Here is a 23,915-nt window from a genome sequence, read left to right as displayed (position 1 = left end):
GTCGATTTGTTTGTGTTTCTTCTTTGTGATGGGACTTTGTAGGATTAACGTTGAGATTTATAAGGGGCACGGGGTGATCAGTAAGGTCTGAATTGGTCTGTAATAAGGTAGGGCACTGATAAGGGGTTGACAGCTGTGTAGTGTATAGTGTAGTATAATGTATAGGATGAACGTTGAGATTTATAAGGGGCACGGGGTGATCAGTAAGGTCTGAATTGGTCTGTAATAAGGTAGGGCACTGATAAGGGGTTGACAGCTGTGTAGTGTATAGTGTAGTATAATGTATAGGATGAACGTTGAGATTTATAAGGGGCACGGGGTGATCAGTAAGGTCTGAATTGGTCTGTAATAAGGTAGGGCACTGATAAGGGGTTGACAGCTGTGTAGTGTATAGTGTAGTATAATGTATAGGATGAACGTTGAGATTTATAAGGGGCACGGGGTGATCAGTAAGGTCTGAATTGGTCTGTAATAAGGTAGGGCACTGATAAGGGGTTGACAGCTGTGTAGTGTATAGTGTAGTATAATGTATAGGATGAACGTTGAGATTTATAAGGGGCACAGGGTGATCAGTAAGGTCTGAATTGGTCTGTAATAAGGTAGGGCACTGATAAGGGGTTGACAGCTGTGTAGTGTATAGTGTAGTATAATGTATAGGATGAACGTTGAGATTTATAAGGGGCACGGGGTGATCGACAAGGTCTGAATTGGTCTGTAATAAGGCAGAGCGCCGATAAGGGGTTGACAGCTGTGTAGTGTATAGTGTAGTATAATGTATAGGATGAACGTTGAGATTTATAAGGGCCACGGGGTGATCAGTAAGGTCTGAGTTGGTCTGTGATAAGGTAGGGCACTGATAAGTGGTTGAGAGTTATGCTACTGACACTAACGGTGTGACTATGCATACGTAGCCGTTCAGAGTGTTCAACGTCGGCCTGGGTGCTGCGGTCGTCCAGGCGGGCACCGTTCTGGCCCACGCAGTGGCCGCGTGTCGTGGGGAGGCCGGCAAGGCGACCACAGATGTCTCGTGGCCACGGTGAAGCGGAGGAGCGAGCCGGGCGAATCATGGATGGACGCGCTGCGCTGCAAGAATTCCGATTTTATCCGGCGAGCGGCGGGGCGAATTTTCAAAACATTTTCAGTCAGGGTAAATATGACACTTTGGCCGCACGTCCCTGATGGCAGCACCGCATTGACACAGGCAACGCCGCTTCAGTACGCCAGAATTCACACGGGCTCAGTCGTCAGGAGGAGGACCACGTTCGCCACTGCGGTCGACGAGGGGAGCTCTCGTTGTTCCCGTTAAGAAACACGATGGGAGTCTGCGGCTTCGCGTGGATTTCCACAAATTGAACAGGGTCTCCGTGGCAGATGCACACCCGCTCCCACGGATGGACGATTCTTTGGATGCCCTGTCGGCCGTGTGGGTTTTCTACCACACTTGACTTGTCGTCGGGGTGTTGGCAGTTGCCTCTTGATGAGAGCTCTAAACCAAATCCTGCGTTCTGAACACCTCGGGCTCTGTTCCAGTTTAATTGTCTCCCGATGGGACTCCACTCGGCTCCGGTCACGTTCCAGCGACTCACGCAGCTGGTCCTAGCAGGCCTCCAATGGGACTCGTGCCTTATTTATTTGGACCACGTGATCGTCTTCGGATGCATGTTCCAGGAGCAGCTGCAGCGGTCGCGATCGGTGTTTGTTAAACGTTCTGGCGGCCAATCTTACGTTTAAAGCAGAGGAGTGTCATCTCGCTACTTGGGGCACATCGTCAGCGAGTCCGGGATAGCCACGGACCCCAACAAAACTGCGTGCGTGCGCAACATGGCCAACCCCCACGTCGGTGGGTGACGTTTGCAGCTTTGTCGTATTACCGCCGCTTTGTGCCCAAATTTTGCAAAAATTGCAAAACCGCTCCACGCTCTCACCGCGGAAAGGCCAAAGATTTCGGTGGGGAGGGGGGGTGGAGGAGGAAACCACGTTTGTCGCGCTGTGGGACGGCCTCGTGACTGCTTTGTGACGTCATACATCAACGTGCATTGAGGCCCTTATAAGGACTGCTTTGTGACGTCATACACCAACGTGCATTGAGGCCCTTGTAAGGACTGCTTTGTGACGTCCTACACCAACGTGCATTGAGGCCCTTATAAGGACTGCTTTGTGACGTCATACACTAACGTGCATTGAGGCCCTTATGAGGACTGCTTTGCGACATCATACACCAACGTGCATTGAGGCCCTTGTAAGGACTGCTTTGTGACGTCATACACCAACGTGCATTGAGGCCCTTATAAGGACTGCTTTGTGACGTCATACACCAACGTGCATTGAGGCCCTTGTAAGGACTGCTTTGAGACGTCACACACCAACGTGCATTGAGGCCCTTTTAAGGACTGCTTTGTGACGTCATACACCATTTGCCATGACGTCCAAGCCATTAAACACCGGAACAACGAACGTGCCATTCAAGTACATCTTGAAACCCATTATCTGAAGTAGTTTGTATTAAACAATAACTAAATAATAGAAACACGTTTACAATATTGAGCGAAGTTATAGTCACGGACTTTTTCCAACTTTAGCTCAACAGGACCACAAAAGCCAAATATGTGGTTCATAATAAATGAATCAATCTGATTGCAATCATGAACTGGCCAAACACTTTTCGATTTCAACATCACTTTATAAAATAACATTTTAAATATAAGAGCACAACTTTATCTATCTGTGATGAGCGCTGCACTTTCCGTTGTTTTCATGCAGGGGGCGCTGCAAACCTACGCACTCCCTGCATGGACGACGGAGGCGCAGGGACAGACGTTCGATTACGTTGGAATCGATCTGCAGACGGCGGTCTTCTCGCACGGCCAGCAGCTCCGTGTCGCCTTATCTCGATCCCGCAATCCCAAACAGGTGAAAGTCCGCATCGAACCGAACCCCCGGCAAGGCCATCTACTTAACGTTGAGAGAAAATTCACAAAAAATGTCCTTTTCAATGAAGTCTTCCAGATGTAAATTGATACAAGCTTTTAATGAAGAAATAAAATCATCTAATTCAAAACACAACACAATTCAAAGATGTTTCATTTTAAAACTTCAAAACGGAGCATGGGGTACTTGCGTGAATGCGTCCTTCGTGTGCAAATGTTGTGACTTTCCTGGCCTGAAGGCCGTCAATGTGTTGGACCCTTATTGGTGCACAGCGTCTCAACAACAGCAGTGGGGTTTGCTTCAACCGATAGGTAACTAACATCCAGACGTGAATCAGCAAGGAGCATTTCTAGTCCCAGTTAGACAAAATCTACGTCAACACATAAGACAAAACTACAATTCGTGTTGTAGAGAATGTACCTCCTCATAAACGTGTAACTTTCAAGTGGTATGCCTTGTAACTGATGAATGATCCGAGCGTGCTCCCTATTTCAAAGACAATGAGTTGCTCCAGAGGCAGACACTTCGTGAAACACAAAAGTACACTTTGACCTGTATCACAAGAACAACGGGTCTCACCCGAGTTCTCTATACAGGTTACTTCCAAACACACACACACACACTTTGTCCTAACATCACTTATTCAATGTTTGACCCTCAGACAAAATGTTACATGCACGCGCACAATCAGACAAGCATTCATTCTAAATCATTGACGGGCATATTAACAAAATTGAATTATTGCAGCGAAATTGACTGCATCACGTTACATCGTATTAACAAGAAGTTATTTTACAAATACGCACCGTCTGCTTAACAGTGTATGTACAACGTACTATTGTTGCGTCATTCAAAACGAGTAGGCCGTTGCATGCTGGCGTCTGGGTCAAAATGTATCAAATTCTAAACATTACGCTACAAATAATAGATCACGGCACTTCGATGGCAACACAAGCAATCGTCATCAGGTGGGACAAGCACAGCAGCAATAAGAAGAAACTGCTGAAGTAGTAGGCGCCTACTACTTCAGCAGTTTATCTTGCTGTGGTTGTCCCACCTGATGACGATTGCTTGTGTTGTGATCTAAACGCCGTGGTCTGTTATGTTTCTACCCACGTGGTGACTTTACCGAAAGAACTCAAGAGTGTGGATTCCTGCAGTCACGAAAGCTTCGAATCAAGATTACCTACAAACTACACAACTGAGATAACGCATCAATCATCGCCCCCTACTGACAGGCTCTTGTCCACATGCAGGCCGGTGCAGGGCCACCACCTTGTGCCACACAGGGGCAGCTGCTACTTGGGGATGCTCTTTGAGTGCTTCAGACGAGGTACGACACAAAACTCCGAGTTGCCGAGGCGATAAAGCAAGCACCGTGTAAATGCAATTATGATAACATAGTGAATGCTTGGGAGCTTATTGTCTCTTGTTCCTGGCTAGAGATCTACCCAACCCACAGGTCCACAAAGATTGGCCGCCCTTACTCTGCAGGTTGCACCTAGGAACTGAGTGTCCAACTTCACGGTCTTGTCATTAAAGGCCTATGACAAAGGTGCATCTATTGGAGCGACATCTTCTCTGGCTTACACATCTACCGGGTCACCACTTGACTTTGTATTGTCTCGGAGGAAGTCCACCCACACCTCCACTTCCACAAACTTCTGGGAGTTGCCTCGATCTGCCTCACAGTCAGAATTCTCCTCCTGCTTTACGTTGCCTCCATCGATGTGAAGGTCCCATTTTGGAGTTGAATCTTCATCTTCACATTTTACCTTCACTTCTTCGCTCTTCACCATCACTTCTTCCCTCTTCACCATCACCTCTTCCCTCTTCACCATCACCTCTTCACATTTCACCATTACCTCTTCACATTTCACCATCACATCTTCACATTTCACCTCAATACCTTTAAAAGTGTCCAAGCTGGGATTTTCTTCCGGTTCGTGGTTCATGAGGGGTGGGCTAATTGCGGCACTTTGACTTTCACAAGCTGATTTCAGACTGCACTCCTTGTGGATCTTCTGATGCTTCTGTGTTCTCTGGTGTGTTTTAAGAGCAGATGACTGTGAAAATGCCTTCCCACACACACTGCACTTGAAGGGTTTCTCTCCCGTGTGTGTACTCTGGTGTGTTTTAAGAGCAGATGACTGTGAAAATGTCTTCCCACACACACTGCACCTGAAGGGTTTCTCTCCCGTGTGTGTTCTCTGGTGTGTTTTAAGAGCAGATGAATCTGAAAATGTCTTCCCACACACAGTGCACTTGAAGGGTTTCTCTCCCGTGTGTGTTCTCTGGTGTTTTTTAAGAGCAGATGACTGTGCAAATGCCTTCCCACACACACTGCACTTGAAGGGTTTCTCTCCCGTGTGTGTTCTCTGGTGTGTTTTAAGAGCAGATGAACCTGAAAATGTCTTCCGACACAAACTGCACCTGAAGGGTTTCTCTCCCGTGTGTGTTCTCTGGTGTTTTTTAAGAGTAGATGCATCTGAAAATGCCTTCCCACACACACTGCACTTGAAGGGTTTCTCTCCCGTGTGTGTACTCTGGTGTGTTTTAAGAGCAGATGACTGTGAAAATGTCTTCCCACACACACTGCACCTGAAGGGTTTCTCTCCCGTGTGTGTTCTCTGGTGTGTTTTAAGAGCAAATGACTGTACAAATGCCTTCCCACATACAGTGCACTTGAAGGGTTTCTCTCCCGTGTGTGTTCTCTGGTGTGTTTTAAGAGCAGATGAATCTGAAAATGTCTTCCCACACACAGTGCACTTGAAGGGTTTCTCTCCCGTGTGTGTTCTCTGGTGTTTTTTAAGAGCAGATGACTGTGCAAATGCCTTCCCACACACACTGCACTTGAAGGGTTTCTCTCCCGTGTGTGTTCTCTGGTGTGTTTTAAGAGCAGATGAACCTGAAAATGTCTTCCGACACACACTGCACCTGAAGGGTTTCTCTCCCGTGTGTGTTCTCTGGTGTTTTTTAAGAGTAGATGAATCTGAAAATGCCTTTCCACACACACTGCACTTGAAGGGTTTCTCTCCCATGTGTGTTCTGTGGTGTGTTTTAAGAGCAAATGAATCTGAAAATGTCTTCCCACACACACTGCAATTGAAGGGTTTCTCTCCTGTGTGTGTTCTCTGGTGTGTTACTAGATTACATGACTGTGCAAACGCCATCCCGCACATCGTGCACCTGAAGGGTTTCTCTCCCGTGTGTGTTCTCTGGTGTGTTTTAAGAGTAGATAAATGTGAAAATGCCTTCCCACACACACTGCACTTGAAGGGTTTCTCTCCCGTGTGTGTTCTCTGGTGTGTTACAAGATTATATGACTGTGCAAACGCCATCCCGCACATCGTGCACCTGAAGGGTTTCTCTCCCTTGTGTGTTCTCTGGTGGTTCTGAAAAACTGATGGCCATGCAAATGCCTTGTTACACACAGTACATTTGAAGGGTTTCTCTCCTGTGTGACTTCTCTGGTGCCGTGTCAGATTTCCAGTCCGGTCCGTGCTGTATGCACGCTGGTCGCATTGTTGACTTGTCGTACCGAGCTGCGCTGAGTGCCTTTGCTCCATCAGACCAATTCTGCAGAGGAAGCGTCAGCTGCAGACAGAAAAAAATAATATCCACACCATCTACACGTCAGGCACAGAGGAATGCACACGTGACTTACACGTCTATACTTATTAATATATTCATGATGTAGTGAAAAAGTTTCACAAATTCATCAGATTTGATGAACGTGCAAACGCCTTCCCGCACAGAGTGCACCTGAAGGGTTTCTCTCCACGGGCTGTTATGGCACACAATGAGAGGGAAAATGTCATTAATATGCCTGGAAGCCTTCATATCTTCCAAGATGAATGTTAACCCAAAACTCTAAGCACACAAATTTGGCTGTCTGACTACAAAAGGAATATTTATGAAAGCTAAATTCAGCTGACATAGCAAAAGGTGTTGAAAACAATACTATTTGTGGTTTGCATAAATGCATGAATTAATGTTCAATCGCAACTTAGAGGTGTGAATCCAGGCTCAGATGTCCTTGAATGCTGGGATGAACAGTTCCGAATTCAGCTGCATGTGTGTGCTGTGTTCACCTCCTGTTTCCATTCTTAGTAAGAGTTCCAGAGGAAAACAAAAATAAACTATTGTTTTGATATAACCTCCGTGTTCAACAGAGTTAATAGACTTTACTTCAAACACAAACTTGACACTGTCACACACTGCCATAGGTAAACAGGTAGCGGTGTGACCAGAACCATGCCTGGTCACCTTCATCTGCTCAGCATTAATTCTTCCTCACTCCACCAAGTAATGAATCGAGGATAATCAACATAGCCGAGGCTATCCGTGTCTCTGTCTCTCTCTCCCCGTGGTGAAGGTGTTCCCCTCCACACATTCAGAGTAAACAGCGGCACGCGCTTAGCGTCTTTGACCGATAGATACATTGACACACGTATTGTTGGTTCTTTCAGTAAAGTCACATAGATAGAAAATAAAAATAACAGATTAAATTCAATAAGATAAAGACCACTTGTGTTGCGATCGAAACGTCGTGGGTTTTTTGCTTTATTTTCAATTTTTTATTTTATTGTTATTTTAATTTTATTTTCTATCTACGTGACTTTACCGAAAGAACCAAGAATATTAATTCCTGCAGTCACCAAAGTTTTAAGTCAAAACATTCACACACGTTGACAAAGCCTCACCTTGTGTTGTTGTGGGCAGGTCGCTTCTGATAACAAGAGCGGTATAGCAGCTCAAGCGGGCTTGGCCTGGTGAAAAAAATGAAAATAAAAACTGCGTGAATATTTACAATAAAACAAAGTTACAAAGTGGCGAGCCGGGTGAAGACAAATTAAACTTAAGCGAGATAATTAAAGTGAATGCAATCAGGCGAGGGCAGGAGGCAAGGCCCCGTGTGGCTAGGCCCAACGTTGTAAAGTTCCAACCTGGACATCGATTCCCATGCTCGCTGCTACTCAACTGACATCCCTACAAGAGAGAGGCTCTACCTTGGTAAACAACAACAACAACCACCACCACCACAACCATGAGAATTTCTCACCTCGGATTTCAGTGCAAGCGCGGATCAGCAGCCTCCTGTTACCTCGCGACGTCACGTGGGTAAGCTGGTGACATGACGTCACTTCCGGGTTAAGAAACACGCCCCTCCCACAATGAGCGGCTGTAACTGAATAAATTATGTTAATGAGTCCGGCCCATATGTCGAGGGATGGGGCGTGGCTGCTGAACCCGTCGCAATAAACTCTCGACGGTTTAAACGAATACATTATGTTAATGTACCGCCAGTCACTGGGTGTAGCTTTGCCCAAATAAGGATTGGCACTGGATTGATATCGGCAGTGACCCAAGCGGAGGTGACGTCACGCTCAAGGACGCAGTGGACGGGGGTTGGGGGAGTGTGAATACCTTGGTGACATGACGTCACTAGCGAGGTACACCTCCCGCTGGCACTTCATGAGGTCATGGGGATGGAGTTTAAGTTGATTCAGATTCATTTTCCATTGCCCCCTCCCATGAGTGCGTGAACTCAGCAACAACAACGTGGACATTATTGTGTATACGTACACACTGTGTACACTTTGAGGCCACGTGAAGCATCAAAGGCTCGCTGGAAGGAGGAAGTCGCGTGACAGACTCAGCAGTTGCGATGGGTTAACCGACGGATGGCTATCGATTAGAAATCACATATCCCCGAGTCTCACCTGTGAGTGGCACCGCCTCACGCTGTTGTGGATCCCCACGTGGCTCGGAGCCTCAAAAGCTCCGTGACTCCTGGGTGGTGATACAAAGACAAAGATCCCCCGTGTAGCCTTAACAGACTGTTGGGGCAAGTGCTGTTAGCAAGTATCAGCTCCACCTATGAAGGCCGGCGCGGCACGCGAAGGGAATGGGTGGCCAGCACCGTGCCCGACCGCCTTTGTCTCCCCAGTAGCGATGCTTGCACACCGCACCGGGTACTCACTTGAGGCTGAGTCGACCTAGGGGAGGCCCAGAACCGGTTCAAATAATCGTCACTGGGTGTTGGCTGTGGGCGGGAATCAAACTCGGGTCGTTATGTTCGTAGAGCAGCGCACTAACCGCTAGACTACCGCCACACACGTTACACACACACACGCACAGTACACACACACACGCACAGTGCACACACAGTACACACACACGCACAGTACACACGCACGCACACAACAACCGCCATTCGCCACTAAGTGGCGGTGACGTCACCACGACGCTTGTGCCAGGCTATGTGCACCCTGAGGCCACGTGAAGTGTCGAACGCCCGCTGGCAGGAGGTCACGGGGCAGACCCAGGTGCCACGGGTCGACTGACTGAGATGACTGGCTGATGCACCACCTGTGCCCCCTACTGTGCCAACCTGCTGTGCTTTAGCCACCCGGCGCTCCGCTCGTTGTTGTGAGCGTCGCTCCTCCACCCTCCGTTGTTGTTGGAGGGCGACTACCTCCAACTGCCCAGTAGCTTCCTTCACGAGCCTCTACAACAGAGGCCGATCTTGACACCGCTGGTACCGGTCATCGGCAAGTCCACTCAGCTCCACGTCCCCCTGTACCACATCACTCCATCTCTTCTCTAGCCCGTGCCGCGCCCGCTTAGCCCCCTCAATCCGGCCGAACAGAAGCTGTTTCGGCATGCGGTGGCTGGGCATGCGGGCTACATGACCCAGCCATCGCAGCCTTGCCCGCCGGAGGAGCTCACCGATGGGACCTTGCCCAGATCTTTCAAGGATGTGTGAGCTCCTCACACAATCCAGTCTGGTTAAACCCAGGATGGATCGTAGGCAGGCCAGCCTAAATGTTTCTAACCGGCGAAGATGTTCCATTAGGGGGGTCTACGTTTCGCAAGCATAGAGAAGGGAGGGAATGACCGTGGCCGAGAAGACCTGAAGCTTAGTGCGGAGCGACAGACAGGGTAGCTTCCACACAGCGTTACGCAACCGATGAAAAGATATTGCCGCTCGACTGATTCAGAGTGAGACCTCTGCTGTTAAACTGGAGCCAGTCATAAGCACACTGCCCAGGTATGGGAAACTCTCCACTTTCTCCACAACTGCCCCATCACCGATTGGGAGTTGTGAGGGTGGAGTGTCCGATGGTACAAAATACCCAGGCAGGTGCTTAGTTTTGGTGGGGCTGATGTTAAGGCCCCACCTCTTAGTGTCACGCTCCAGTCCCAGCAGCAGCGTCTCCAACTCCTCCTCTGACTGAGCAGCTATTACCAAATCATCAGCATACATAACGTGGTTGAGCAATAGGGAGCCATCCCTTGACCGCACCCGGGCATCGATCAGCCTCCCATTATATCTGGACCATATGGAGATTCCCCCGGTACAGCTATTGAAGGCTTCACGAACTACGTGGTCAAAATAGATGTTAAATAATGTGGGAGCCAGAGGACATCCCTGTTGCACCCCAAGGTGTACAGAGAATGGCTCTGACTCCCGGCCACGTAGTTTTACCCGCGCCCGCTCACCATCATGAAGGTCCTTAATGATCGTGAGCAGAGGGTCAGGTACGCCAAAAACACGAAGAATGACCCAGAGCCCAGGCCTACTGATGGTATCATAGGCCTTGACCAGGTCAATAAAGCAGAGATGTAGGTCTTGTTGGAGTTCCCGACACCTCTGCTGTAGCAGACGGACAGAAAATATGGCATCTATGCAGGACCACCCTTTCCTGAAACCGCATTGGGGCTCCGCAAGCCTCTCCTCAGCGTGCCTGGCAAGGCGATGCTGAATAATCCTTGCCAGGACCTTTCCCAGCACACAGACACACACACACACAGACACACAGACACACACACACAGACACACACACAGACACACACACAGACACACAGACACAAACACACAGACACACACACAGACACACAGACACAACAATAACAACAACCGCCATTCGCCACTAAGTGGCGGTGACGTCACCACGACGCTTGTGCCAGGCTATGTGCACCCTGAGGCCACGTGAAGTGTCGAACGCCCGCTGGCAGGAGGTCACTGGGCAGACCCAGGTGCCACGGGTCGACTGACTGAGATGACTGGCTGATGCACCACCTGTGCCCCCTACTGTGCCAACCTGCTGTGCTTTAGCCACCCGGCGCTCCGCTCGTTCTGAGCGTCGCTCCTCCGCCCTCCGTTGTTGTTGGAGGGCGACTGCCTCCAACTGCCCAGTAGCATCCTTCACGAGCCTCCTCCACAGAGGCCGATCTTGACACCGCTGGTATCAGTCATCGGCAAGTCCACTCAGCTCCACGTCCTCCTGTATCACATCACTCCATCTCTTCTCTAGCCCGTGCCGCGCCCGCTTAGCCCCCTCAATTCGGCCAAACAAAAGCTGTTTCGGCATGCGGTGGCTGGGCATGCGGGCTACATGACCCAGCCATTGCAGCCTTGCCTGCCGGAGGAGCTCACCGATGGGACCCTGCCCAGATCTTTCAAGGATTTGTGAGCTCCTCACACAATCCAGTCTGGTTAAACCCAGGATGGATCGTAGGCAGGCCAGCCTAAATGTTTCTAACCGGCGAAGATGTTCCATTAGGGGGGTCCACATTTCGCAAGCGTAGAGAAGGGAGCGAATGACCGTGGCCGAGAAGACCTGAAGCTTAGTGTGGAGCGACAGACCAGGTAGCTTCCACACAGCGTTACGCAACCGATGAAAAGATATTGCCGCTCGACTGATTCGGAGTGAGACCTCTGCTGTTAAACTGGAGCCAGTCATAAGCACACTGCCCAGGTATGGGAAACTCTCCACTCTCTCCACAACTGCCCCATCACCGATTGGGAGTTGTGGGGGTGGAGTGTCCGATGGTACAAAATACCCAGGCAGGTGCTTAGTTTTGGTGGGGCTGATGGTAAGGCCCCACCTCTTAGTGGCACGCTCCAGGAGATTCCCCCGGTACAGCTATTGAAGGCTTCACGAACTACGTGGTCAAAATAGATGTTAAATAATGTGGGAGCCAGAGGACATCCCTGTCGCACCCCAAGGTGTACAGGGAATGGCTCTGACTCCCGGCCACGTTGTTTTACCCGGGCCCGCTCACCATCATGAAGGTCCTTAATGATCGTGAGCAGAGGGTCAGGTACTCCAAAAGCACGAAGAACGACCCAGAGCCCAGGCCTACTGATGGTATCATAGGCCTTGACCAGGTCAATAAAGCAGAGATGTAGGTCTTGTTGGAATTCCCTACACCTCTGCTGTAGCAGACGGAGAGAAAATATGGCATCTGTGCAGGACCGCCCTTTCCTGAAACCGCATTGGGGCTCCGCAAGCCTCTCCTTAGCGTGCCTGGCAAGGCGATGCTGAATAATCCTTGCCAGGACCTTTCCCGGCACACTGAGGAGTGAGATGCCCCTGTAGTTGTTACAGTCTGTGCGGTCCCCCTTCTTAAAAAGGGGGACCACACACACACAGAGACACACACACAGAGACACACACACACAGACACACACATCACACACAGAGACACACACACAGAGACACACACACAGAGACACACACACAACACACAGAGACACACACAGATACACACAGACACACACACAGATACACAGACAGAGACACACACAGAGACACAAACACAACACAAATGTCTCCCCCGTGTAGTCTCCCTGACGGGCTGCGTGAGGCTTACAGAGACACACAGAGACACACACAGACACACACAGACACACACACAGACACACACACAGACACACACACAGAGACAGACACACACAGAGACACACACACAGACACACACAGACACACAGACACAACACAAATGTCTCCCCGTGTAGTCTCCCTGACGGGCTGCATGAGGCTTACAGAGACACACAAAGACACACACACAGAGACACACACACAGAGACACACACAGAGACACACACACAGAGACACACACACATCACACACAGAGACACACACACAGAGACACACACACAACACACAGAGACACACACAGATACACACAGACACACACACAGATACACAGACAGAGACACACACAGAGACACAAACACAACACAAATGTCTCCCCCGTGTAGTCTCCCTGACGGGCTGCGTGAGGCTTACAGAGACACACAGAGACACACACAGACACACACACAGACACACACACAGACACACACACAGAGACAGACACACACAGAGACACACACACAGACACACACAGACACACAGACACAACACAAATGTCTCCCCGTGTAGTCTCCCTGACGGGCTGCATGAGGCTTACAGAGACACACAGAGACACACACACAGAGACACACACAGAGACACACACACAGAGACACACACATCACACACAGAGACACACACACACAGAGACACACACACAGAGACACACACACAGAGACACACACACAACACACAGAGACACACATAGATACACACAGACACACACACAGATACACAGACACAGACACACACAGAGACACAAACACAACACAAATGTCTCCCCCGTGTAGTCTCCCTGACGGGCTGCGTGAGGCTTACAGAGACACACAGAGACACACACAGACACACACAGACACACACACAGACACACACACAGACAGACACAACACAGAGACACACACACAGAGACACACACACACAGAGACACACACACAGACACACACAGAGACAGACACACACAGAGACACACACACAGACACACAGACACACACATACACACACACATACGCACACACATACAGACACACACATACATACACACAGACACACACACACCGAACGTGAACGCCACCGGTGACGTTCGCCTCAGTCGATGGCCCCCAAGCCGCTGCTGGAAAATCGTCGTTTCGATTTGCGATTATCCATTTGAAATCGATTACTTAACCACGTGATTTGGTGGCGCTGCGTTTGGCAGTGGGGCAACGGGCACACAACACAATTAGCCAAACCCGAACTCAACGGCGTCAGTCGTCGTTAACTCCGGCTTTAAAAAGGGGGGGAATAATATTTAATAGGCGACGTTTCGGGTAACGGACCTTTATCGCACGGTGCACGACCGGCGAGAATCGATATCCGGTGAGCGCCTGTGGCATCGATTAAACGTGAATAGGCCGATTCTAAAGGAATCTACAACCTTCGATTCATTTGCTCTCGATTTAAAGAGTCGATTCTTGGCGCGCGAGCGTCACTATTCTACTCACGCAGCGCGGCTTGGTTTTATTTTTAAAAGTTTTAACTTTCACGTCTCGTTAAGTTGCTTTAGGAGTCTGTAGTTGTACGAAGTATACCGCAAGGCGTACAGGCCGCAACAATCGAGGCGACTCCTGCGCTTACAATCGCCGGCGGATCAAAGCATCGCCGAAGGTTGATTTGGGCCTAACTCTATCATCATCTGTGCCAGACGTCACGATCATCATCATCATTACAGAGAGAGAGATTGTTCACGATCATCATTACAGAGAGAGATTGTTCACGATCATCATCATTAGAGAGAGAGATTGTTTACGATCATCATCATTACAGAGAGAGATTGTTCACGATCATCATCATTACAGAGAGAGATTGTTCACGATCATCATTACAGAGAGAGATTGTTCACGATCATCATCATTACAGAGAGACATTGTTCACGATCATCATCATTACAGAGAGAGATTGTTCACGATCATCATCATTACAGAGAGACATTGTTCACGATCATCATCATTACAGAGAGAGATTGTTCACGATCATCATCATTACAGAGAGAGATTGTTCACGATCATCATTACAGAGAGAGATTGTTCACGATCATCATCATTACAGAGAGAGATTGTTCACGATCATCATTATTACAGAGAGAGATTGTTCACGATCATCATTACAGAGAGACATTGTTCACGATCATCATCATTACAGAGAGAGATTGTTCACGATCATCATCATCATTACAGAGAGACATTGTTCACGATCATCATCATTACAGAGAGAGATTGTTCACAATCATCATCATCATTACAGAGAGACATTGTTCACGATCATCATCATCATCATTACAGAGAGAGATTGTTGAGTGATTCACTTGGGGCCTTGACAATGTGTCTAGCTTAGTGGTCTAATCACCACACCGTGGTGTTGTTGTTGTTGAGTGATTCACTTGGGGCCTTGACAATGTGTCTAGCTTAGTGGTCTAATCACCACACCGTGTTGTTGAGTGATTCACTTGGGGCCTTGACAATGTGTCTAGCTTAGTGGTCTAATCACCACTCCGTGTTGTTGAGTGATTCACTTGGGGCCTTGACAATGTGTCTAGCTTAGTGGTCTAATCACCACACTGTGTTGTTGTTGTTGAGTGATTCACTTGGGGCCTTGACAATGTGTCTAGCTTAGTGGTCTAATCACCACTCCGTGTTGTTGTTGAGTGATTCACTTGGGGCCTTGACAATGTGTCTAACTTAGTGGTCTAATCACCACACTGTGTTGTTGTTGTTGAGTGATTCACTTGGGGCCTTGACAATGTGTCTAGCTTAGTGGTCTAATCACCACACCTTGTTGTTGAGTGATTCACTTGGGGCCTTGACAATGCGTCTAGCTTAGTGGTCTAATCACCACACCTTGTTGTTGTTGTTGAGTGATTCCCTTGGGGCCTTGACAATGTGTCTAGCTTAGTGGTCTAATCACCACACCGTGTTGTTGTTGTTGAGTGATTCACTTCGGGCCTTCCAACACCGCCGGCGACGATTATCTAAACCGATTCTGGGACTCCCCTAGGTCGACTCAGCCTCAAACGAGTAGCTGGTGTAGCGGTGTGTAGTAGTAAAACATCGCTAGCACTGGGGAGACAAAGGCGGCCGGGCGTGGTGCTGGCCACCCACCCCCCTCGTGTGCCACAGTGCCGGTAGCCTTCATAGCTGCTGCTCGCTAACAGCACTTGCCCCTACAGCCTGTTACAGGCTACACGGTGTGGGATCTTTGTGTTATTGTTTGGTGTAAACATGTCAACATGTTGTGAAATTCTATTCCCGTGGGCGTCGAGGGGATGGCCATACCCTGGGCACGCCAGGTGAAGGCAGTGGCAGCAAGTATTCAAATCGCCATCACTTTCCATCTCTTTGGGGGGGGATTGAGTGTTTCCCCCTCGCACGCCACGTGGAGTTTTCTCCCGGTGCTGCGATTTCCTCCCACACGTGTATGATAACAATAATAAGCACAACTGTTATTACATCTTAAAATAAAATAAAAACTAAATGCAGGACACTTAAGAAAAAAAATTTTCACTCGATGTGGCTCTTGGATCAATAGGCACGTGTCAGCTAATTATAGCATTGTGTGGTCACAATGATCAGGAGCACGGGGTAGGCCTTACGTTGAGGGAACTCCAGTTGAAGAACTTTGATGTTAAGCTAGATTCATCTTCTTTGGTTCTTTCGGTAAAGTCACCACCACGTAGAATGAGAATAAAATAATAAATTAATAAAATAAAATAACACGATAAAATTCTCACGACGTTTCGGCCACAACACAAGTGGCCTTCATCAGGTGAAGGGACAGCGCTCGCTGCAGCGCTGTCCTCCAGACAGTCTCGTCCCTTCACCTGATGAAGGCCACTTGTGTTGTGGCCGAAACGTCGTGAGAATTTTATTGTGTTATTTTATTTGATCAATTTATTATTTTCTCATTCTACGTGATGGTGACTTTACCGAAAGAACCAAAGAAGATGAATCCTTGCAGTCACGAAAGCTTTAAATCGACAAATGAATCTAGATTCTCATTGTCAGTGCAGCAAAGCACAAAATCAATACAGTAACACCATGAAAATACAATTACCGATTGACGTATTGGGAAACTTGTTGCATTCGTATTTTTAAAAAATGTAAAAATTGCAGCAACAACGCTGTTTGCCCCCACCTCCATTAACGCTACAGCGTAAACAGACGGGCGGTGGCAATTAAAAAAAAAATGATTCCCATTTAAACTTGTAAGTTGCTTTGCCGAGAGATCTCGCTGGTGCCATCTGGATTGCTCTGCAGCAGTGGCGCTGTCTTAATAAATTCCACATTTGTTTTTTTTCTTGCGTGCACGTACACGGTGTCTGTGCGTCATGCAGGAAGACGGCTATCTGAGGAGTGTGCAAAGAATACAACATGGAGGGGAACGACAATGAAACCTTCGGCCGAAATTTGGGCAGCAGTTTTTCCACGCTCCCCGACTTCAAAATACGGTGCATCTTGGGCAGTGTTTCAGAGAATGAACGAGGTCACCGTCAATCTAGGCAGGTCCGGGAGCCATCGAGCCGTGGCCAGAGTCAGCCAGGGCAAGGTCGCGGTCAAACGGGGCCATTCCAGGTGATGTTGGGTCACGGGTGGTGTCAGATGGGACAAGGTGAAGGTCAATCTGGGGGGCAAATCCAGGGGCCATCGGTTCAAGGTTGGGGTAATAAAGGGCAGGGTCAGCCGGGGGAAGGCGACGGAGTGGCAATTCAAGGCCACAATCAGCCAGGGCAGGGGCCATCGACTCAAGGTTGGGGTAATAAAGGGCAGGGTCAGCCGGGGGAAGGTGACGGAGTGGCAATTCAAGGCCACAATCAGCCAGGGCAGAGCCAATATCACGACGGGAAAAAAAAACCCCAATTGGGCCGAGGTCAGACTCAGCCAAAACAGGGTCAGCATCAACCCGAGCAGGGCCAGGGACTGTCAGGGCACGCCCATGGTCTGCTGGGGCAAGGCCGAGGTCAACCTAATCAGGGCCTGAGTCAGCCAAGGCAATCTCTCTGTCCACTGGGCCAAGTCCAGGAGCCATTGGGTCACGCTTGGGGTCAACTTGGACAAGGTCAAGTGGGTCGTGGTGAAACTGGACAGGTTCAACAAGGTCAAGCACAGAGGATGCTATTGCAAGGTCAGTCAACTTGGTCATGGTCAAGTGACACCGCCAAGGTCAAGGTATTCGTTTCAGCTGTGGATCATGGCCCCGTGTATCGCCTGGCTCCGATCTGTAAACCAATCGCGCCGCTTATTTTACTTAAAACGATCTCAATCCTCCGATGTCCACATTGATCGCCGAGCACGAATTCCGCTTGCGCTTTTCAACCGGCGTTTGACGTCAGAAGTACGGTGCGGCGCTCTGCTTAGTCATTGACGATAACGATGGTTAGGCAGCGCTTGCCCCAGGAACGCAAGAGGCGGTACGTCCGTCACGTCGCGATGAAAAGCGGCTCGTCCTAGGTGTGCGTGCCTAGGGCAGGTGGACCGCGTTGGCTAGGAGACGTTAACTACCTCGCCTAGTACACAGGAGGGTCGGGGGTTCGATCCCGACCCCTGACGCCTGTTGCTGTGTATTTGGAGTTTGTGTGTCTCTCTCTCATCATCATCATCATCACGGTGGCTAGGAGACGTTAGCTACCTCGCCCGGTACGCAGGAGGTCGTGGGTTCGATCCCAACCCTGACGCCTGTTGCTGTGTATTTGGAGTTTGCGTGTCTCTCTCTCATCATCATCATCATCACGGTGGCTAGGAGATGTTAACTACCTCGCCCGGTACGCAGGAGGGTCGTGGGTTCGATCCCGACCCCTGACGCCTGTTGCTGTGTATTTGGAGTTTGCGTGTCTCTCTCTCATCATCATCATCATCATCACGGTGGCTAGGAGATGTTAACTACCTCGCCTGGTACGCAGGAGGGTCGTGGGTTCGATCCCGACCCCTGACGCCCGTGCGTTTGAAAGTTTGCGCGTTCTCCCCACGGCGGTGTTGATGTTGCTCCATGCCCTGCATTGTTTCCCCGCGCATTTAGAAAAACGTGACGTTTAAGAGTAATGCGGCTGATATACATTGACACGTGGTGAGGAACCACTTTGTTGAGCTTATCAACTGTGGCCAGGTCGCTTCTGAACAAGAGCTACGTATCCGAGCGGGCTCTTACGTGGTAAAATAACAAGTTTAGTTTCGTTTAGTTGATGGGTTCCTTTAACGCTGGCTTTTGTCTCCAAAGTTTTTTTGGAAAAAAACGGCTGATATACATTGGAAAAAAACTTTTGGTCAGTTCGCCGATTTTTCTACAGGGCAAGCACTTTATATCAGAACGCAATTTTACTGAAGATTTATTCATATTTATGATGCTCATCATAACCTCTCATTGCCGACAGACACCCCGACTGAGCTGAGCACTAAACCTCAGTTGGAAAGTTCTAAAAAGCGATACGTGTGTCAACGTGTACCAATGTACATCTCGTGCGGTGCTATTATGAACGATGTACTTTAATACTCTTTGGTTCTATTGGGTAAAGTCACGTAGGTGAAAATAAACCCAATAGAACCAATAGAACCAAAGAGTATGGATCCTAGCAGTCACGAAAACTTTAAATCTAGGATGTACTTTAACTTAATTGTGCGCAATTTTTGTTCGCAGCTCAAGCAAACATCACTGAGCAGCATCAACCTCAGCAGAGCACGCCGCCGCCGCCGCTGCCGCCGGTGCCGCTTGATTGGCAAGAGGCAAGATGACTCGCTGATCACATTGAAACGTGCCCACAGATGTGCATCGTTATTTCACATTAATAATACGGTCATTCTAAGAAAATACCGATTCATCTAGTTTCATATTCTCGGTTCTTTCGGTAAAGTCACCACGTAGAAGGGAAACAATACAATAATAAAAATATAAAACAATAAAATTCTCGCGACGTTTCAGACATCTGAACAAGCTGCCAAATCGCTCTCCGTGGTACTGACGTTTAAAAAAAACTTTTTTCAAATTTTCTTGCTGTGGTTTTCACACCTGACGATGATCGCTGCTTGTGTTGCAGTCGAAACGTCGTGATAATTCAATTGTTTTATATTTTTATTATTTTATTGTTTCCCTTTCTACGTGGCGGTGACTTTACCGAAAGAACCGAGAATGTGAATCACTGCAGTCACGAAAGCTTCAAGTGAAAATTTATTTAGTTTCACGAAGCTTGGGGCTGCTGCCACGGTGCGCAATGGTTCAGCACGTTGGACTTGCGGTCCACAAGGTCGTGATGTCCAGGCGTGCCAGGTTTAATAGGCACGTGTCTACAATGTCCCACCTCTGTCCACTCTGCAGTATATATTGGTACACCGCAGTTGAATGGCAGGCCGCATGTGGTGGGGTAAAGTGTGGGTACTACCATCACTTCCAAGACGTCTCCCCAGCATGGAGGAGTTCAGCCCCTAGTGAGGGTTTCTCTACCAAGACGTCTTGAACAGCGTGGAAGAGTTCAGCCCCTAGTGAGGGTGTCTTTACCAAGACGTCTTGAACAGCGTGGAAGAGTTCAGCCCCTAGTGAGGGCTTCTCTACCAAGACATCTTGAACAGCGTGAAAGAGTTCAGTCTCTAGTGAGGGTTTCTCTACCAAGACGTCTTGAACAGCGTGGAAGAGTTCAGCCCCTAGTGAGGGTTTCTCTTCCAAGACGTCTTGAACAGCGTGGAAGAGTTCAGCCCCTAGTGAGGGTTCCTCTACCAAGACGTCTTGAACAGCGTGGAAGAGTTCAGCCCCTAGTGAGGGTTTCACTTCCAAGACGTCTTGAACAGCGTGGAACAGTTCAGCCCCTAGTGAGGGTTTCTCTACCAAGACGTCTTGAACAGCGTGGAAGAGTTCAGCCCCTAGTGAGGGTTTCTCTACCAAGACGTCTTGAACAGCGTGGAAGAGTTCAGCCCCTAGTGAGGGTTTCTCTTCCAAGACGTCTTGAACAGCGTGGAAGAGTTCAGCCCCTAGTGAGGGTTTCTCTACCAAGACGTCTTGAACAGCGTGGAAGAGTTCAGCCCCTAGTGAGGGTTTCACTTCCAAGACGTCTTGAACAGCGTGGAAGAGTTCAGCCCCTAGTGAGGGTTTCACTTCCAAGACGTCTTGAACAGCGTGGAAGAGTTCAGCCCCTAGTGAGGGTTTCACTTCCAAGACGTCTTGAACAGCGTGGAAGAGTTCAGCCCCTAGTGAGGGTTTCTCTTCCAAGACGTCTTGAACAGCGTGGAAGAGTTCAGCCCCTAGTGAGGGTTTCTCTACCAAAACGTATCCCCAGCGTGGAAGAGTTCAGCCCCTAGTGAGGGTTTCACTTCCAAGACGTCTTGAACAGCGTGGAAGAGTTCAGCCCCTAGTGAGGGTTTCTCTACCAAGACTTCTCCCCAGCGTGGAAGAGTTCAGCCCCTAGGGAGGGTTTCTCTTCCAAGACGTCTTGAACAGCGTGGAAGAGTTCAGCCCCTAGTGAGGGTTTCTCTACCAAGACGTCTTGAACAGCGTGGAAGAGTTCAGCCCCTAGTGAGGGTTTCTCTACCAAGACGTCTTGAACAGCGTGGAAGAGTTCAGCCCCTAGTGAGGGTTCCTCTACCAAGACGTCTTGAACAGCGTGGAAGAGTTCAGCCCCTAGTGAGGGTTTCTCTACCAAGACGTCTTGAACAGCGTGGAAGAGTTCAGCCCCTAGTGAGGGTTTCTCTACCAAGACGTCTCCCCAGCGTGGAAGAGTTCAGCCCATAGTGAGGGTTTCTCTACCAAAGCGTCTTGAACAGCATGGAAGAGTTCAGCCCCTAGTGAGGGTTTCACTTCCAAGACGTCTTGAACAGCGTGGAAGAGTTCAGCCCCTAGTGAGGGTTTCTCTACCAAAACGTCTTGAACAGCGTTGAAGAGTTCAGCCCCTAGTGAGGGTTTCTCTTCCAAGACGTCTTGAACAGCGTGGAAGAGTTCAGCCCCTAGTGAGGGTTTCTCTTCCAAGACGTCTCCCCAGCGTGGAAGAGTTCAGCCCCTAGTGAGGGTTTCTCTACCAAGACGTCTTGAACAGCGTGGAAGAGTTCAGCCCCTAGTGAGGGTTTCTCTTCCAAGACGTCTTGAACAGCGTGGAAGAGTTCAGCCCCTAGTGAGGGTTTCTCTACCAAGACGTCTTGAACAGCGTGGAAGAGTTCAGCCCCTAGTGAGGGTTTCTCTACCAAGACGTCTTGAACAGCGTGGAAGAGTTCAGCCCCTAGTGAGGGTTTCACTTCCAAGACGTCTTGAACAGCGTGGAAGAGTTCAGCCCCTAGTGAGGGTTTCACTTCCAAGACGTCTTGAACAGCGTGGAAGAGTTCAGCCCCTAGTGAGGGTTTCACTTCCAAGACGTCTTGAACAGCGTGGAAGAGTTCAGCCCCTAGTGAGGGTTTCTCTTCCAAGACGTCTTGAACAGCGTGGAAGAGTTCAGCCCCTAGTGAGGGTTTCTCTACCAAAACGTATCCCCAGCGTGGAAGAGTTCAGCCCCTAGTGAGGGTTTCACTTCCAAGACGTCTTGAACAGCGTGGAAGAGTTCAGCCCCTAGTGAGGGTTTCTCTACCAAGACTTCTCCCCAGCGTGGAAGAGTTCAGCCCCTAGGGAGGGTTTCTCTTCCAAGACGTCTTGAACAGCGTGGAAGAGTTCAGCCCCTAGTGAGGGTTTCTCTACCAAGACGTCTTGAACAGCGTGGAAGAGTTCAGCCCCTAGTGAGGGTTTCTCTACCAAGACGTCTTGAACAGCGTGGAAGAGTTCAGCCCCTAGTGAGGGTTTCTCTTCCAAGACGTCTTGAACAGCGTGGAAGAGTTCAGCCCCTAGTGAGGGTTTCTCTTCCAAGACGTCTCCCCAGCGTGGAAGAGTTCAGCCCCTAGTGAGGGTTTCTCTACCAAGACGTCTTGAACAGCGTGGAAGAGTTCAGCCCCTAGTGAGGGTTTCTCTTCCAAGACGTCTTGAACAGCGTGGAAGAGTTCAGCCCCTAGTGAGGGTTTCTCTACCAAGACGTCTTGAACAGCGTGGAAGAGTTCAGCCCCTAGTGAGGGTTTCTCTACCAAGACGTCTTGAACAGCGTGGAAGAGTTCAGCCCCTAGTGAGGGTTTCACTTCCAAGACGTCTTGAACAGCGTGGAAGAGTTCAGCCCCTAGTGAGGGTTTCACTTCCAAGACGTCTTGAACAGCGTGGAAGAGTTCAGCCCCTAGTGAGGGTTTCACTTCCAAGACGTCTTGAACAGCGTGGAAGAGTTCAGCCCCTAGTGAGGGTTTCTCTTCCAAGACGTCTTGAACAGCGTGGAAGAGTTCAGCCCCTAGTGAGGGTTTCTCTACCAAAACGTATCCCCAGCGTGGAAGAGTTCAGCCCCTAGTGAGGGTTTCACTTCCAAGACGTCTTGAACAGCGTGGAAGAGTTCAGCCCCTAGTGAGGGTTTCTCTACCAAGACTTCTCCCCAGCGTGGAAGAGTTCAGCCCCTAGGGAGGGTTTCTCTTCCAAGACGTCTTGAACAGCGTGGAAGAGTTCAGCCCCTAGTGAGGGTTTCTCTACCAAGACGTCTTGAACAGCGTGGAAGAGTTCAGCCCCTAGTGAGGGTTTCTCTACCAAGACGTCTTGAACAGCGTGGAAGAGTTCAGCCCCTAGTGAGGGTTCCTCTACCAAGACGTCTTGAACAGCGTGGAAGAGTTCAGCCCCTAGTGAGGGTTTCTCTACCAAGACGTCTTGAACAGCGTGGAAGAGTTCAGCCCCTAGTGAGGGTTTCTCTACCAAGACGTCTCCCCAGCGTGGAAGAGTTCAGCCCATAGTGAGGGTTTCTCTACCAAAGCGTCTTGAACAGCATGGAAGAGTTCAGCCCCTAGTGAGGGTTTCACTTCCAAGACGTCTTGAACAGCGTGGAAGAGTTCAGCCCCTAGTGAGGGTTTCTCTACCAAAACGTCTTGAACAGCGTTGAAGAGTTCAGCCCCTAGTGAGGGTTTCTCTTCCAAGACGTCTTGAACAGCGTGGAAGAGTTCAGCCCCTAGCGAGGGTTTCTCTTCCAAGACGTCTCCCCAGCGTGGAAGAGTTCAGCCCCTAGTGAGGGTTTCTCTACCAAGACGTCTTGAACAGCGTGGAAGAGTTCAGCCCCTAGTGAGGGTTTCTCTTCCAAGACGTCTTGAACAGCGTGGAAGAGTTCAGCCCCTAGTGAGGGTTTCTCTACCAAGACGTCTTGAACAGCGTGGAAGAGTTCAGCCCCTAGTGAGGGTTTCTCTACCAAGACGTCTTGAACAGCGTGGAAGAGTTCAGCCCCTAGTGAGGGTTCCTCTACCAAGACGTCTTGAA

General features: G+C 49.4%; 1 protein-coding gene and 1 long non-coding RNA gene across 2 annotated transcripts; one reads left to right on the top strand and one right to left on the bottom strand.

The window, feature by feature from the left end:
• Window positions 1-4,007: 4,007 nt before the first annotated feature.
• Window positions 4,008-6,510, bottom strand: LOC142921792 (uncharacterized). Its single transcript, XM_076063126.1, has one exon. It carries the CDS (start codon window positions 6,495-6,497, stop codon window positions 4,515-4,517), a length of 1,983 nt encoding a protein of 660 aa, XP_075919241.1. The 5' UTR covers window positions 6,498-6,510; the 3' UTR covers window positions 4,008-4,514.
• Window positions 6,511-14,060: 7,550 nt separating this feature from the next.
• On the top strand, window positions 14,061-19,363 carry LOC116957681 (uncharacterized). Its single transcript, XR_012939639.1, has 3 exons — window positions 14,061-14,261; window positions 16,984-17,771; window positions 19,278-19,363. It is a non-coding gene; the product is annotated as an uncharacterized LOC116957681 (long non-coding RNA).
• Window positions 19,364-23,915: the final 4,552 nt, after the last annotated feature.

This window comes from Petromyzon marinus, unplaced genomic scaffold (genome assembly GCF_048934315.1).
Source record: "Petromyzon marinus isolate PM22_M1 ecotype Great Lakes invasive population unplaced genomic scaffold, UKy_Petmar_22M1.pri1.0 PM_G_Scaffold_9, whole genome shotgun sequence".
NCBI classification, from domain to species: Eukaryota; Metazoa; Chordata; class Hyperoartia; order Petromyzontiformes; family Petromyzontidae; genus Petromyzon; species Petromyzon marinus.
This window is presented reverse-complemented; position numbering and strand designations above follow the sequence as displayed.